The sequence below is a fragment of the Rhinoraja longicauda genome, chromosome 8, assembly GCF_053455715.1.
Source record: "Rhinoraja longicauda isolate Sanriku21f chromosome 8, sRhiLon1.1, whole genome shotgun sequence".
NCBI lineage: Eukaryota > Metazoa > Chordata > Chondrichthyes > Rajiformes > Arhynchobatidae > Rhinoraja > Rhinoraja longicauda.
The window spans coordinates 68,911-87,185 of NC_135960.1; the positions used below are offsets into that span (position 1 = coordinate 68,911).

General features: G+C 47.3%; 1 protein-coding gene across 1 annotated transcript in view; it reads left to right on the forward strand.

Annotated features, from left to right (window-relative positions):
- Positions 1-18,275, forward strand: part of LOC144595699 (X-ray repair cross-complementing protein 5-like) — a 96,304-nt gene that overhangs the window by 39,703 nt on the left and 38,326 nt on the right. Inside the window, exons 9-10 of the mRNA XM_078403238.1 lie at positions 2,599-2,711; positions 7,229-7,291. Of these exons, the coding sequence (XP_078259364.1) occupies positions 2,599-2,711; positions 7,229-7,291 (176 nt within the window). The remainder of the gene's footprint in view (positions 1-2,598; positions 2,712-7,228; positions 7,292-18,275) is intronic.

Below are 18,275 nucleotides of genomic sequence, written 5' to 3' on the forward strand. Positions count from 1 at the left end.
TATCCATGTTGCCCCTACCCCTCTCTCCTCCCCCCTTCCCCACCCATCCTCTCTACCCTCCACCCCCCTTCTTCCACCCCATTCCCCTCCCCCCTTCCCCTCCCCCCCCACCCCCACTCATCCCCCCTCCCTCCCTCTCCCCCGCCTAACGGAGGTTGCATAGCAACCCGCCCGGGGGGGAGGGGGGGGACGTTCAGTGCAGTGGGTAGACGGCGGCGGCGGCTCTCCCACTGTTGCTGCGCTGATGCCGCTGGACTCTGGGAGGCATGGGGAAGGTGCTGAGCCGGCCGGGGAGAGGAGGGGGGACGGGGTAGCCGAGGGCTGGCCCAGCGCCAGGCCTCGGCCTCCACCTCCACCAACGCCCGGCCTCATCGCTGCTGCTGCTTCCGCCTTTCCCCTTGGCCCACCTCAGGCTCTCGGTTACCCGGTCATGTCCAGGCCCAGGCTCCAGCTGCTTCCCCCCCGCACCAGGCCTGGCTCTCCCACTGCTACAGAGCTGGCAAACCCGCCCCCAAGAGACAGGAGGCAGAGCCATGCTCGTACCCGAGATCAACGGGCCCCAACGACGCGTTTGTGCTGCGCATGCACGGATGCGGCGGCCATCTTTTTTTTTTTTTTTTTTATATTTTATTTTTGAAAAGCATATGTACAAATCGAAATAAGAAAAAACACATTTGTTACAAAGTTCTTACATAGCTTCCATTTTTAAATTTTTGAAGAGAGAAAGTAAAAATAAAAATATAAAACTATAAACTTGGGGAGAGAGAGTAAGAGGGTTAAAAAAAAAAATTTTTTTTTAAAAGGATCTAACAATAAAAATTAACGGGAGTAGATCCGGGAGACAAAAACCACAGCTGTACATCCAACCCCCAACTCAAGTTTCAACTTTTTATTTAAATTTTTTTTTATTTTAGTCCTGTGCCAAACCTATTTACTTTTCTAAAAATTCAATAAATGGAGACCATATTTTTAAAAATAACTCAGGTTTGTCGATTAAGGCAAACCTTATTTTTTCCAAATGCAGGGTCTCTGTCATTTCCATAGTCCACATTTTAATTGTGGGGGTTATTGGTTTTTTCCAAAATTTAAGTATTAGTTTTTTCGCAGTTATTAGACTGTAATCAAGAAAATGTACCTGACTTACTGTAAAATTTGTAGTATGTTCTGATAATCCTAATATAATTAATTTTGGGTCCATATCTAATTTTTTATTAATAACTTTAGAAACTATTTTAAAAATCTCCAACCAGAAGTTTTGCATTTTTATACAATGCGGCCATCTTACATAACTACCAGATCAACGGGGCTCCAACTGCGCATGCGCGGTTTTTTAAACTTTAAAATGTGAATAACTTTAAAAATATAACGATAATTTGCATGAAACTTCATCCATAGCACCACAGGACGATGGTGAGTAAGGTGGGCCTTATTGTCGCACTATCATGTACTGTTTTGGCTGTAGTTCAGGAACAAACAAACAAAAAGAGTTTTAGTATATAGAACATGTGGGGGCAAGTTTTTTTACACAGAAAGTGCTGCTATGGGTGGTGGTGGAGGTAGATATAATAGACAATAGGTGCAGGAATAGGCCCTTCGAGCCAGCACCACCATTCAATGTGATCATGGCTGATCATTCTCAATCTGTACCCCGTTCCTGCCTTCTCCCCATACCCCCTAACTCCGCTATCCTTAAGAGCGCCATCTATCTCTCCCTTGAAAGTATCCAGAGAATTAGCCTCCATTGCCTTCTGAGGCAGAGAATTCCACAGATTCACAACTCTCTGACTGAAAAAGTTTTTCCTCATCTCCGTTCTAAATGGTGTATCCCTTACTCTTAAATTGTGACCCCTGGTTCTGGACTCCCCCAACATTGGGAACATGTTTCCTGCCTCTAACGTCTCCAATCCCTTAATAATCTTATATGTTTCAATAAGATCCCCTCTCATGCTTTAAATTCCAGTGTATACGAGCCTAGTCGCTCCAGTCTTTCAACATACAACAGTCCTGCCATTCCGGGAATTAACTTAGTGAACCTACGCTGCACGCCCTCAAAAGCAAGAATATCCTTCCTCAAATTTGGAGACCAGAACTGCACACAGTACTACAGGTGCGATCTCACTAGGGCCTTGTACAACTGCAGAAGGACCTCTTTGCTCCTATACTCAACTCCTCTTGTTATGAAGGCCAACATGCCATTGGCATTCTTCACTGCCTGCTGTACCTGCATGCTTCCTTTCAGTGACTGATGCACTAGGACACCCAGATCTCATTGTACATGGCATTTCAGGTTTTTATTGGCACATGGATTTCCAGGTCCCATGCAGGCTGAGGAGGTTAGTTTAACCTGGCATAGTGCTCTGCAAAGACACTGTTGCCAAAGAGCCTGTTCCTGTGCTGTACTATGTTAAATTTATCAGTGTGCCCCGGATCCCATGGGCTCTAACCTAATGGAACAGATCTCCCATGTGGGACCTTGTCAAAGGTTTTAACTTAAGTTCATCTCTACTATTATCAATCGCACCACCCTCACCAATACATTTGGCTTCACTTTTTTTTTTAATCAATCAAATTGGTCAGATGAATGTCGTTAATTTGCAGGGTTCCGTTATGGCAGTGATATTATCCCTTTCTCACGTGTGGATCAGGACCAGATGAAGTACAAAACCAACGGGAAATGTTTCAATGTTCTCGGATTTACCAAGTCTGCACAAGTGAGTACTAATCTAAATGTTTGTGTACCCTATTTTCAGTCTAGTTGAGGATGCTCTGGAGAGTGTGCAGAATGCTGTCTGGATTACAGGGTATTAGTTATGAGGAGGGTTTGGACAAACTTGGATTTTTTTTTCTCTGTAATGCTGGAGGTTGTGAGGAAATATGATAGAAATATATAAAATTATGAGAGGCACAGATGGGGTAGACAACCAGAACCATTTTCCCGGGGTGGAAATGTCAAAGACTAGTGGACATAGTTTTAAGACTGGAACGAGAAAGTTTAAAGGAGATATATGGGGCAAGTATTTTTGCACAGAAGATGGTAGGTGCGACGATCGAGGTGCTGGGGGTGGTGGGGAGGTAGATGGTAGGTGCGACGATCGAGGTGCTGGGGGTGGTGGGGAGGTAGATGGTAGGTGTGTCGATCGAGGTGCTGGGGGTGGTGGGGAGGCAGATGTGATAGGAATGGTCAGGAGGCTTTTGGATAGGCACATGGATATGCAAGAAACAGTGATATGGACCACGTGCAGGCAGGGAGAGGAGATTAGTTTATCTTGGCATCATGTTCAGCATGGAGTTAGGGGGACATATCAAAGAGTTATCCCATCCCAGTTTCCCCCTGCTCCCGTCTGGCAGAAGGTCCAGAAGTTTGAAACTGTGTACCACCAGACTTGGGCTTCGGAATGGTCCTTTCATAAGCTAGGGTACTATGTGATTCACCTCTACACCATTATGGAACTTGTACTATGACTTTGGAATTGATGTGCTACAATGCTGAGAACTACCCTGTATGTACTGCACTCTGTATCTTCCCCTTTGCTCTATAAGCGAGTTCGGTATATCGACCGCGCATGTGCTGGCCATAAGTCACTTGTGCTAAACATTCTCGCCGGCTGAGCTGCTGCATGTATATAGACCTGCGTTTCATCTGTATTTTCCAGTTTTGCTTCTTCAAGGTAAGAAAATACTGCTTTCAAAACTATTAATTAGGTGTATTTATGGTTCATTTGTAAAAAATACGATGATTTTGTAGGTTTTATTGCTTTATGCTTCGGTGAGTGAGCGAGATCGTGATGATTTTCTTTTGCATCACTGCACAAACAGCAGCTTCAAGTTTACAGTGGTCATCCATTGACATTCCGGACTGTTGCCACCGCCCGCACAAAGCAGCAATTCATTCATTCAAACGTTTGTTTGCCTTTTGCATCGCTGACAATCCAAGAACGATTGAGAAAACCAAGAATAACTCGTAGTTTGGGAAGTGTGACATATTCCCGCTTGAGGAGCAGCTCCGGTTCAAGTTAGAAACATAGAGTTACAATGCAAAAAAAAATCATCACGATCTCACTCACTCACCGAAGCATAAAGCAATAAAACCTACAAAATCATCGTATTCTTGCTATTGAGGCTGTGCAGCGTAGGTTTACTAGGTTAATTCCCGGAATGGCGGGACTGTCATATGTTGAAAGACTGGAGCGACTGGGCTTGTATACACTGGAATTTAGACGGATGAGGGGATCTTATCGAAACGTATAAGATTATTAAGGGGTTGGACATGTTAGAGGCAGGAAACATGATCCCAATGTTGGGGGAGTCCAGAACCAGGGGCCACAGTTTAAGAATAAGGGGTAAGCCATTTAGAACTGAGATGAGGAAAAACATTTTCAGTCAGAGAGTTGTGAAGTTGTGGAATTCTCTGCCTCAGAAGGCAGTGGAGGCCAATTCTCTGAATGCATTCAAGAGAGAGCTAGATAGAGCTCTTAAGGATAGCGGAGTCAGGGGGTATGGGGATAAGGCAGGAACGGGGTACTGATTGAGAATGATCAGCCATGATCACATTGAATGGCGGTGCTGGCTCGAAGGGCCGAATGGCCTACTCTTGCACATATTGTCTATTGTATTTTTTACAAATTAACCATAAATACACGTAATTAATAGTTTTGAAAGCAGTATTTTCTTACCTTGAAGAAGCAAAACTGGAAAATACGGATGAAACGCGGGTCTGTATGCACGCAGCAGCTCAGCCGGCGAGAACGTTTAGCACAAGTGACCCATGACCTGCGCATGCGTGGTCGAGATACCGAACTCACTTATTATACTTGAGTTTGACATGAATGTATTTATGTATAGTATATCTGATCTTTTTGGATAGCTTGCAAAACAAAGATTTTCATTGTAACTCTGGTGCTCATCTCTTGAGGGCCGAACGTGGGCAAATGGGACCACCTTCGATGGGGATCTTGGTTGTCAAGGATGAGTTGGGCCAAAGGGCATGGTTCCATGCTATATTGCTCTATGACTATCCAATCACTACTTAGAACTCAAGCCCTCCAATCCTTGTGAAATTTTCCAGCTTAATCTCATCTCTCCTACAGTGTTGTGACATCATGCAATGCAATACTCTTTCTGTTCAATCTCATTCCCCAGAGTCATAAGGTCATAAGTGATAGGAGCAGAATTAGGCCATTCGGCCCATCAAGCCTACTTTGCCATTCAATCATGGCTGATCTATCTCGCCCTCTAAACCCCATTCTCCCGCCTCCCCATAACCCTTGACATCCGTACTATTCAAGAATCTATCTATCTTTGCCTTAAAAATATCCATTGACGGCCTCCACAGCCGTCTGTGGCAAAGAATTCCACAGATTCACCATCCTCTGACTAAAGACATTCCTCCTCACCTTCTTAAAGGAACGGCCTTTAATTCTGAAGCTATGACCTCTGGTCCTAGACTCTCCCACTAATGGAAATATCCTGTCCACGTCCACTCTATCCAAGCCTTTCACTATTCTGTATGTTTCAATGAGGTCCCCCCTCATTCTTCTAAACTCTAGCCAGTACAGGCCCGGCGAGCGCAGGCCCAGTACAGGCCCAGCGAGCGCAGGCCCGGCGAGCACAGGCCCAGTACAGGCCCAGCGAGCGCAGGCCCGGCGAGCGCAGGCCCAGTACAGGCCCAGCGAGCGCAGGCCCGGCGAGCGCAGGCCCAGTACAGGCCCAGCGAGTGCAGGCCCAGCGAGTGCAGGCCCAGTGCCGACAAACGCTCATCTTATGTTTATCCCCTCCTGGGATCATTCTTGTGAACCTCCTCTGGACCCTCTCCAGAGCCAGCACATCCTACCTTGGATATGGTGCCCAAAATTGCTCACAATATTCCAAATACAGCCTGACCAATGCCTTATAGAGCCTCAGCATTACATCCCTGTTTTGTATTCTAGCCATCTTGAAATAAATACTAGCTTTGTGTTTGCCTTCCTTGCTACCAATTTGTTATGTCTTGGCCAGGTTTAACTTCCCATACTGCATCACTTCTCAGTTTCCATGTCACAAAGGGAACAATCGATGAAATGCTGAGAGGAGATTAGTTGTGGTAGAATCTCTGAAGATGGCAGAAATAGTGGAGAATGCTCTGTTGAATGTGGAGGCTGGTAGGGTGGGAGGCAAGGACATGTGGAACTTTATCCTTGATCTGAGAGTAGAGGCACAAGAAATGGATAAGATGTGGTCAAGGGCTTTGTTAACGATCGTAGAAGGGAAGCCATGGTCCAGGAAGAAGGAAGACATTTCAAAGTCATGTATAGAAAATGTCAGTGTCTGAGCAACTACGATGGAAATGGAGGAAATGGGAGAATTAAATTGTCCTTCCAGGAGATGGGGTGAGACAAAGAGTAATGGAGATAGCTGTGGACATTTGTCTGCTTGTAATGGATATTAGCAGCAAGACTGAGTTAGTGACAGATCCAAAAAAATAAGGGAAGTGTCAGACTGACCATGTGAAAATGAGAGTAGGTTGACAATCGGTAGCAAAAGTTATGAACCTTTTGGGTTCTGCATGAGTGCAGGGGACAGACAGCACCAATGCCGTCATCAATGTAGTTGAAAAATAATTGAGGAGGGAGTGGGTGCAGCTCGGACTGAAACACATTGTTCCACATGGTCCACCAAAAGCAGGCATGCACACCTTGGGCCGATGGTAGGCACTCATCAATCAGTACACATCTGATGTGGAAAAAGTGAAGCTGATGGAGATGGTGCACAGTAGCTGGGGAGAAAGAGCATGTTGTCCAAAGTTAGAGAATTCAATGTTAGGTCTGGTAGGCAGCATTGTGACAATGATTTAATTTGATTTTCACTGGATTTTCCGGCACCCTTGGTTCCAAAACCTTTCAGGATTATCCATTTTGCCAGACTAGCAGAGGTCATGGCCAGGGGGGGGGTTGTGAGTCACCAGTCCACAAAGTTGGCCGCGGAAGTCGTCTATGGGAACGGATCTGCCAGCTTCGGCTGGGCCGATTTTCCAGAGCCCCGGCCGCAGGGGCTAATTCGACCTGCCAATCAGCGAGTAAGTCCCGATGAGGTTGAGATCGGCCGCCTCACCCTGCCGAGGCACCACATTTTCGGGCGGACTTTCCTGGGGGAGATTTTGTCTTGATTAAAATGGCCGGAAAATCAGTGGTGGACCTGTTTTATTTGAAAACTCACCTAAAGTGTGTGAATATCAATACTGTGTGTTTTACAGGTCCTGCAGCATTATCATGTTGGACGGCAAACGCTAAAGGTCTTTGCTGCAAAGGATGATGAGGTGAGGAATATGTCAGTCATCGCAACTAGCATTTGAATTAAATCTGCTTTCTTTAGCATCGTCCTACAACATTTCTCATGGACGTGGTGTGTTAGCCCCGTAGAATATTACTGGCACATCTTTTAGGATCATGTCATGCTGATTGAGCTGGAGCAGTTATATACTACATGTGATTACAATAGCCGAGGTTAAGTGGGAACTGTATTTTTTCTTTCAGCCACCTAACTACTGATTTAGGGAGCACTGCTATATTCTAATGAAGGATCATTGACAAGAAATGTTAGTGCTGTTTCTCTTTGCACAGATGCTGCCTGACTCACTAAGCATTTCCAACACTTCAGTCTTTGAGTGCAGGTTGGGCAAAACAGCAGCGAGAACGACCATTGGCTGGACTTGGTGAATCACAGGTAGAGCAGGTATAAAAGGGCACTTTAGCAGTCTGTGATTGCAGGTCGGGCAAAGCACATACCTTCTAGCTCATCAGAGGAAGGAAGGTTAGGCGTGAGTGTGGGGATTGGCTGAACAATTAGATTTGAAGATTGGTAAATTGGACAATTAGTCAATTTAGCAACTGATACAAGCAAGGCTTGCTCAAGGGGTGCGGTCCTGTCGAGGGAAGTGCCCTGTGAGAAAAGTGCGAGTCTTTGGCTGCGAATCTCGGGCTGCGAGTCTTCGGTGTGGAGGCTGAGGGAGGGCGCCACACCAAACGCTGGAGAGGGAGAGACGAAAGAAGGAAATGTCAAGCAAGCTGATTCAGTGCGTTGCTTGCAGGATGTGGGAGGTCAGGGACACTGCTGGTGCCTCTGGCTGCTACAAGTGTGAGAAGTGTATCCAGGTACAGCTCCTGAAGGACCGTGTTGGGGAACTGGAGAAGCAAGTGGATAACCTCAGGTCCGTCCGAGAAACTGAGTCGTTCCTCGACAAGTCCTACAGTGAGATTGTTACACCGAAGGTACTGGAAGAGAGAAAGTGGGTGACAGTGAGAAAGGGAAGGAAACGTGGAGTGCAAGGGACCCCGGGTGTTGTGCCTCTTGAGAACAGGTTCACCCACTTGGAAGCTGTCGGGGAAGAAGACATTACCACACTGAGCGGCAGACTGGTCTGCGAAGCAAAAAGTGTTGTTGAGCCAAAACACGAGGCAACGCCGTGGTAGTAGGAGACTCCATTGTGAGAGGTACAGACAGGGGTACAGACAGGGGTTTCTGTGGCAACAGGTGGGATTCGAGGATGGTGTGCTGCCTCCTGGTGCCAGTTCAACAGTTCAACAGAGCTTTATTTGTCATTCGGTACCAAGGTACCGAACGAAACTACATAGCAGTCACACACAAAAAAGAATACAAGACACATGACCCCAACACATAACGTCCATCACAGTGACTCCAAACACCCCCTCACTGTGATGGAGGCAACAAAACTTCCACTCTCTTCCCCACGCCCACGGACAGACAGCTCGTCCCCAACCGACCCGCAGTCCCCGCAAGGGGATGGAAGTCCCCGCGGCCGAGTCGCACCGGGCGCTGAGACGTCTCGCGGCCGAACCGGGCGGTGGAAGGCCCCGTGACCGAGCCGCACCGGGCGATGTTAAGTCCAGCGGCCGAGCCGCACCAGCGATGAAAAGTCCCGCGGCCGAGCCACGCCGGGCGATGTTAGGCCCCGCGGCCCGGGCACTGTTAAGTCTAGCGGCCGAGCCGCACCAGCGATGTTAGGCCCCGCGGCCGAGCCGCACCGGGCACTGTTAAGTCCCGCGGCCGAGCCGCACCAGCGATGTTAGGCCCCGCGGCCGAGCCGCACCGGGCGATGGAAGGCCCCGCGGCCAAGCCGCACCGGGCACTGTTAAGTCCAGCGGCCGAGCAGCGCCGGGCGATGTTAAGTCCAGCGGCCGAGCCGCGCCGGGCGATGTTAGGCCCCGCGGCCGAGCCGCACCCCGCGCCGTGAGGAAGAGACCTAAAAGAGAAAGGTTTCCCCCACCCACCCCCCACCCACACCACCACCACCCCCCACACATACACAACAAAAAACCCAAAAAAAACCATCCCAACACCGACACACAACAAAAAAAAAAGGAAAAAAGACGAACAGACTGCTAGCGAGCCGCAGCCGTTAGGCGCCACCACTTCCACAGGATATCATGGACAGAGTGCAGAAAATCCTCAAGGGCAAAAGTGAACAGCCGGAAGTGGTAGTGCATGTTGGCACAAACGATGTCGGAAAAAAGGGGATGAATATTCTGCAGCGTGACTTTAGAGAGCTCGGAAAAATGCTGAAAAGCAGGACCTCCAGGGTGGTTATCTTCGGTTTGCTTCTAGTTCCTCGTGCTGGCGAGAGCAGGAACAGGGAGATCCAGGACCTGAATGCATGGCTGAGGAACTGGTGCAGGGGGCAGGGATTTACATTCTTAGATCACTGGGATCTGTTTTGGGCTAAGGGGGAATTGTACAAAAGGGACGGATTGCACCTTAACAGGTGGGGGACCAGCATTCTGGCAGGCAGGTTTGCCACTGCTACACAGGTGGTTTTAAACTAAATAAGCTGGGGGGGGGGATGTGGGTGTCAAATGGGATAGTCAAGGATGGAGTTAAAGGGAAAGAGAGTAAAGGGATAGTTAATGACCCCAGAATTAACGGGAAAGAAAGCTCACAAAGGGATAGGAGAGAATGGCCAAGTGTAATAGGGATCGATGTGAAGAGTGAGATGAGTAAGGAATTTAAAGTATTGTATATGCATGCGCGAAATATAAGGAGCTGGCCAAGGTCGACTGGAAAGGGATCCCAGCAGGAATGACGGTGGAACAACAATGGCAGGAATTTCTGGGCATAATCCGGAAGACGTAGGATCATTTCATTCCAAAAAGGAAGAAAGATTCTAAGGGGAGTAGGAGGCAACCATGGCTGACAAGGGAAGTTAGGGATGGAATAAAACTAAAAGAAAAGATGTATAACACAGCAAAGAGTAGCCGGAAGCCAGAGGATTGGGAAACTTTCATAAGACAACAGAAGGTAACAAAATGGGCAATACGGGCAGAAAAGATGAAGTACGAGGGGAAGCTGGCCAAGAATATAAAGAAGGACAGTCAAGTCAAGTCAAGTCAATTTTATTTGTATAGCACATTTAAAAATAACCCACGTTGACCAAAGTGCTGTACATCTGATTAGGTACTAAGGAAAAAAAATGAAACATACAGTAGCACGCAAACAGTTCACAGCGCCTCTTCAATGAGCCTCAAACGCTAGGGAGTAGAAATAGGTTTTGAGCCTGGACTTAAAGGAGTCGATGGAGGGGGCAGTTCTGATGGGGAGAGGGATGCTGTTCCACAGTCTAGGAGCTGCAACCGCAAAAGCGCGGTCACCCCTGAGCTTAAGCCTAGACCGCGGGATAGTGAGTAGCCCCAAGTCGGCCGACCTGAGGGACCTGGAGTTAGAGAGGGGGGTTAGAAGATTTTTGATGTAGGGGGAGGGGGTGTCCATTTAGGGCTTTATACGTGAATAGGAGGAGCTTGAAGTTGATTCTGTACCGTACAGGGAGCCAGTGGAGAGAGGCCAGAATCGGGGTGATGTGGTCCCTTTTACAGGTACCCGTCAGGAGTCTCGCTGCGGCGTTTTGGACCAGTTGCAGGCGGGACAGGGAAGATTGCTGATCCCAGTGTATAGGGAGTTGCAGTAGTCTAGGCGGGAGGAAATGAAAGCGTGAATGATTTTTTCTGTGTCGTCGAATTGGAGGAAAGGTTTGATTTTAGCTATGGTTCGAAGTTGGAAGAAGCTGGCTTTTACCACAGCGTTGACTTGCTTATCAAATTTTAATGCAGAGTCAAATATCATGCCGAGGTTTTTGACATGCGGTTTGACTAGGCAGGATAGACTTCCAAGACTGCCTGTTATCGATTTGATGGAGTCGGGGGGGCCGAATAGGATGACCTCAGACTTGCTCTCATTTAATTGGAGGAAGTTCTGTGCCATCCAACATTTTATGTCCTCAAGGCAGTGTAAGAGGCTGTTTAAATTTGACTGGTTGTTGGGTTTCAGGGGGAGGTAAAGCTGAGTGTCATCGGCATAGCAGTGGAAAGAAATGCCGTGCCTTTGAATGATTTGGCCAAGGGGGAGCATGTATAGAGAGAAGAGAATGGGGCCTAGGATGGAGCCTTGTGGAACTCCGCAGGAGAGGCTAGCTGGAGCAGAGGAATAACTGCCTATGTTGATGGCGAAACTCCTATCTTTGAGGTACGAAGCGAACCAGCTCAGGGCAGTGCCATCAATGCCAACCGCGTACCGGAGACGGTCAATAAGGATGGTGTGGTCCACTGTATCGAACGCTGCGCTGAGGTCGAGAAGGAGCAGGATTGCACAGTCACCCGTGTCGATGGCGAGAAGCAGGTCGTTGTGTACCTTCAACAAGGCAGACTCTGTGCTGTGGTGGGCTCTGAAACCTGACTGGAAACTTTCCAGGATGGTGTATTGGTGCAGGTAGGGCACTAATTGGTTTAGAATTGCCTTTTCAAAGACTTTTGACAGGAATGGCAGTTGCTTGAAACTGGTTGGAACAGTGCCAGTGGCCAGAGAACTGTTGATAATAGAGAGGATGCTGGGACCGGCTATTGCAATGACATCCTTCAGAAGGGCAGTGGGGGCAGGATCAAGGGGGCAGGATCAAGGGGGCAGGTTGCAGGTTTCATAGCGGAGACAAGCTTTGCAAGGGAGGATAGAGTGACGGGTTGGAAGCAGTCCAATTTAGATGAACAGACTAGTGAGACAGCTAGGTCACGGGTGGGAGGGGAAATGTTCATTCTAATGTTCTCAACTTTGTTGGTGAAAAATTTAGCGAATTCTTCGCACTTAGCAGGGGACCCAACTAAGCTGGTACTGGGGGCGGGACATATGACAGAGGTAATTGTTCTAAATAGGACCTTGGAGTTATGAGAGTTTTTGGAAATAAGGTCGGAGAAGTATTGTGCTCTAGCAGACTTTACTGCTTCCTGGTATTTGAGAAGATTGTTTCTCAGAATTTCGAAGGAAATTTGAAGCTTGTCACATTTCCACCTCCTTTCTGATTTTCTGCACTCCCTTCTTAGGGCTTTGGTGGTGTCATTGAGCCACGGCCGACCTTTGGGCTTAGGCTTTTTCATTTTAAGGGGAGCGATAGAATCCAGGATGGAAGAGCAAGTGATATTAAATAAAGAGGCGAGATCTTCAGTGCTGAGATGGGGGGGAGAGGCCTCAATAGTGCAGATGTTGGGGGCAGCTGTGAGAGCCTCGGAGAATTTACTGGCAGCCAATGAATTTATGTCGCGGGAGTAGCGAACAGGGAGATGAGATTTTGCGGGAGATAAAGGCAGAGATGCGTCAAAAATGATAGCGCTGTGGTCCGATAGACAGGCTTCAGTAGTTTCAATGTTGTTGATTGGGAATCCGGACGATAACACTAGGTCGAGAGTATGGCCTAACTTGTGAGTGGGTCCCGTGGTGTGAAGAGTCAGATTGAAGGACTCAACCAGGTGCATAAATTCACTCACAAGAGGCTTAGTGGGACAGCAAACATGAATATTAAAGTCACCAAGAATCATGATCCGGTAAAATTTGGGCAAAATGCTAGAAATCATCAGCAAATTGGGTGATGAAGTCCTTATGCATTTTTGGTGGGCGATACACAAGAACAATTAAGAGGGGATAGGCTAGGCCTACTTTAATTAGTTGCACCTCGAAACTGGAGAAATGATCAGCGTTCAGGAGGCGGCAGTTGAAATGTTTCTTAAACACAGTGGCTAAGCCCCCACCGCGTCCGGAGAGCCTAGGCGAGGTGAAGAAGTTACAGTCATCAGGACAGAGTTCCACGAGTGGAGCAAGCTCACCAGGGTTAAGCCAGGATTCTGTGAGCAGTAAGAAGTCCAATCCACGGGTGGTGAAGAAGTCGTTGAGGATGAAGGTCTTGTTCAGTAAAAGCTTCTTTAGATATGTTAAGAGAAAAAGAGTAGCAAAATCAAATGTGGGCCTCTTGAAGGCAGACACGGGTGAAATTATTATGGGGAACAAGGAAATGGCAGAAGTGTTGAACAGGTACTTCGGATCTGTCTTCACTAAGGAAGACACAAACAATCTCCCAGATGTAGAAACATAGAAACATAGAAAATAGGTGCAGGAGTAGGCCATTCGGCCCTTCGAGCCTGCACCGCCATTCAATATGATCATGGCTGATCATCCAGCTCAGTAGCCTGTACCTGCCTTCTCTCCATACCCCCCGATCCCTTTAGCAAAAAGGGCCACATCTAACTCCCTCTTAAATATAGCCAATGAACTGGCCTCAACTACCTTCTGTGGCAGAGAATTCCACAGACTCACCACTCTCTGTGTGAAGAAATGTTTTCTCATCTCGGTCCTAAACGACTTCCCCCTTATCCTTAAGCTGTGACCCCTGGTTCTGGACTCCCCCAACATCGGGAACAATCTTCCTGCATCTAGCCTCTCCAACTCCTTAAGAATTTTATATGTTTCTATAAGATCCCCCCTCAGTCTTCTAAATTCCAGCGAGTACAAGCCCAGTCTATCCAGTCTTTCCTCATATGAAAGTCCCGCCATCCCAGGGATCAATCTGGTGAACCTTCTCTGTACTCCCTCTAAGGCAAGAACGTCTTTCCTCAGGTTAGGAGACCAAAACTGCACATAATACTCCAGGTGCGGTCTCACCAAGGCCCTGTACAACTGCAGCAGAACCTCCCTGCTCCTAAACTCAAATCCTCTTGCTATGAATGCTAACATACCATTCGCTTTCTTCACTGCCTGCTGCACCTGCATGCTTGCTTTCAATGACTGGTGCACCATGACACCCAGGTCACGTTGCATCTCCCCTTCTCCCAATCGGTCACCATTCAGGTAATACTCTGCTTTCCTGTTCTTGCCGCCAAAGTGGATAACCTCACATTTATCCACATTATATTGCATCTGCCATGCATTTGCCCACTCGCCTAATCTATCCAAGTCACTCTGCAACCTCCTAGCATCCTCCTTGCAGCTAACACTGCCACCCAGCTTCGTGTCATCCGCAAACTTAGAGATGTTGCATTCAATTCCCTCGTCCAAATCATTAATATACACTGTAAATAACTGGGGTCCCAGCACTGAGCCTTGCGGTACCCCACTAGTCACTGCCTGCCATTCCGAAAAGGACCCGTTTATTCCTACTCTTTGCTTCCTGTCTGCCAACCAATTTTCTATCCACCTCAACACTGAACCCTCAATACCGTGTGCTTTAAGTTTGTACACCAATCTCCTATGTGGGACCTTGTCGAAGGCCTTCTGAAAGTCCAGATATAACACATCGACTGGTTCTCCCTTATCCACTCTACTAGTTACATCCTCGAAAAATTCTATAAGATTCGTCAGACATGATTTGCCTTTGGTAAATCCATGCTGACTTTGTCCGATGATTTCACCACTTTCCAAATGTGATGCTATCACATCTTTAATAACTGACTCTAGCATTTTCCCCACTACCGATGTTAGGCTAACTGGTCTATAATTCCCCGTTTTCTCTCTCCCTCCCTTTTTAAAAAGTGGGGTTACATTAGCTACCTTCCAATCCTCAGGAACTACTCCAGAATCTAAAGAGTTTTGAAAAATTATCACTAATGCATCCACTATTTCTGAGGCTACTTCCTTAAGCACTCTGGGATGCAGCCTATCTGGCCCTGGGGATTTATCTGCCTTTAATCCATTTAATTTACCTAACACCATTTCCCGACTAACCTGGATTTCCCTCAGTTCCTCCATCTCATTAGACTCCCGGTCCCCCGCTATTTCCGGCAGACGGTTTATGTCTTCCTTAGTGAAGACAGAACCAAAGTATTTGTTCAATTGGCCTGCCATCTCCTTGTTCCCTATGATCAATTCACCTGTTTCCGACTGCAAGGGACCTACATTTGTCTTAACTAATCTTTTTCTCTTCACATATCTATAAAAGCTTTTGCAGTCAGTTTTTATGTTCCTTGCCAGTTTTCCTTCATAATCTATTTTCCCTTTCCTAATTAAGCCCTTTGTCCTCCTCTGCTGGACTCTGAATTTCTCCCAGTCCTCTGGTATGCTACTTTTTCTGGCTAATCTGTATGCTTCATCTTTTGTTTTAACACTTTCCTTGATTTCCCTTGTTAGCCATGGATGCACTACCTTTCCTGGTTTGTTCTTTTGCCAAACTGGGATGAACACTTCTTGTAGTTCATCCATGCGACCTTTAAATGCCTTCCATTGCATGTCCACCGTCAACCCTTTCAGCATCAATTGCCAGTCTATCTTGGACAATTCACGCCTCATACCCTCAAAGTTACCTTTCTTTAAGTTCAGAACACTTGTTTCTGTATTGACTTTGGTCGAAGGTCTTTGTGTATTGGACTTTGGACGAAGGTGGAGTCGCAGGTAGATAAGGTGGTCAAAAAGGCTTTTGGCTCTTTGGCCTTTATCAGTCAGTGTACTGAGTACAGAAGTTGGGAGGTTATGTGGCAGTTGTCTAAGACGTTGGTGAGACCGCATTTAGAATATTGTGTTCAGTTCTGGGCACCATATTATAGGAAAGATATTGTCAAGCTTGAAAGGGTTCAGAAAAGATTTACAAGGATGTTGCCAGGACTAGAGGGTGTGAGCTACAGGGAGAGGTTGAGCAGGCTGGGACTCTATTCCATGGAGCGCAGGAGGATGAGGGGTGATCTTATAGAGGTGTACAAAATCATGAGAGGAATAGATCGGGTAGATGCACAAAGTAGGGGAATCGAGGACCTAGGAACGGAAAAGACCATGAGCAATACATGCACTCACCAAGAACCATGCGCACAATCAGCATCCGAGAAGAGGCTTCAGGTCTGCTCCTGCAGCTGGATGAAAATAACATCTTCAAAGGGCTTGAAAATACATCAAGGAAAGAAAGGGTGCTTGAGGGAGGGAAAACAGGGACCTCGCATTGATAAGTACTTCCTGAGAAGTCAATCAAGTCAGTCGAATGAAGTCCAGCGACTGGAGTCTCACCAAAGTTCGCAGGACATCAGCCCCCCTGATGAAGGAACCTCAAGCACAGTTATGCAGGCAGAGGAAAATATGGAGCCCATCCAGCCAAGAAAACCAGCAATGGAGAAAAAGATCAGCGGAAGAAAACCCCGCGTGAAATGGCCTGGAGCCTCGGAGAAGAAAGAATGGGAGACCATAAATGCAGACCTGACCAATATTCTACAGGGTGTAAGGGGTACAGTCGAAAGAAAGCTTGATAAGATGGGGGACATTATCTATGGCTATGGAGCAGAGCGATATGGAGTAAGGGAGGAAAAGGAAAGGGCACCTGCTTTGGAAAGTAAGTCCAGACGGCAAAAGGAGATGGAATGCCTAATCCGGGAGAGAAGGCAGCTCAAGAAGCAGTGGAGGAAGGCTTCTGATAGTGAGAAGGAGGGCATCAACATTCTCCAGGGAAACATCAAAAAACGTTTAGCAACCCTGAGACGAGCAGAATACCTGCGGAAGTCACGAAAAAAGAAAGAACGAACGAGATCACGCTTCTTCAAGGACCCCTATAAGTTCGTAAAATCACTTTTCATCAAAGAAAAGGGAGGAAACCTGAAAACATCAAGGCAGGAGCTAGACGAGCATCTGAAAAGAATACATGCTGATGACAAAAGACACCTGAAGACAGCTATTCCATCGGACATTCCACCAATTGAACAACCAGAGCACCAGATGGACATTAGTCCTCCAAAGTGGAGGGAGGTGGAACAGACAGTAAAGCGGGTAAGAGCATCTTCAGCCCCAGGGCCAAATGGGGTTCCGTATCGACTCTACAAGAGTGCTCCTGATGTTCTTCGCTTCCCGTGGAGGCTAATGAGAGTGGCTTGGGAGAAGAGAATTATACCCAAAGCATGGCGCAGGGCATGTGGAGTCCTGATTCCGAAAGAGAAGGAATCCACAGATATCAGCCAATTCCGCCCTATCAGTCTCCTCAATGTAGAGGGTAAAATCTTCTTCAGCATCATAGCTCAGAGGATGACCAGCTATTTAGAGAGAAACAACCTTGTGGATACAACAGTCCAAAAAGCAGGCATCCCAGGGTTCTCTGGATGTCTCGAACATACCAGCATGATTTGGCACCAAATCCAGACTGCAAGAAAAGAAAAGAGAGATCTGCATGTCGTTTTCCTTGACCTTGCCAGTGCGTTCAGAACTGTCCCTCACAGTTTCCTGTGGGCATCCTTTGACTTCTTCAGGATACCAGAGACCATCGCAAGCCTTGTCAAGGCTTATTTTCAGGATCTGCAGCTGTGTTTCACCACGCCAGACTTTACCACCACATGGCACTGCATGGAGATTGGCATAATGGCAGGGTGTACCATCTCCCCATTGATTTTTACAATGGCTATGGAAGTCATCATAAGGGCCTCCAAGTGGGTGGTGGGAGGCGAGCGGCTGAAGTCTGGAGTTCGTCTACCACCCATCAGGGCCTACATGGATGACATGACAATCATAACAACAACAGCACCTTGCACCAGGCGCCTTTTAGGGAAGCTTCAAGAGAACATCACTGGGGTTAGAATGAAATTTAAGCCATCCAAATCAAGAAGCATTTCTATAATCAAAGGCAAACTGACGGATCAAAGGTTTTTCATTGATCAAGAACCAATCCCAACTGTGTCAGAGAAGCCAATCAAAAGTCTGGGGAGATGGTATGACTCTAAACTGAAGGACACTGATCAGGCAAATGAGCTGAGGCAAGAAATCATCAAAGGTCTAACAAACATCGACCGATCCATGTTGCCTGGAAAGCTGAAAATCTGGTGCCTGCAGTTTGGGTTACTACCTCGCCTTATGTGGCCACTAACCGTGTATGACATCACCCTCACAAGAGTTGAGAAGATGGAAACAACAATCAGCTCTTTTGTGAGAAAGTGGTTAGGTGTTCCTCGATGCCTGAGCAACGTAGGCCTGTACGGTCAGGGGGTACTTCAGCTGCCTCTCTCTAGCCTCACAGAGGA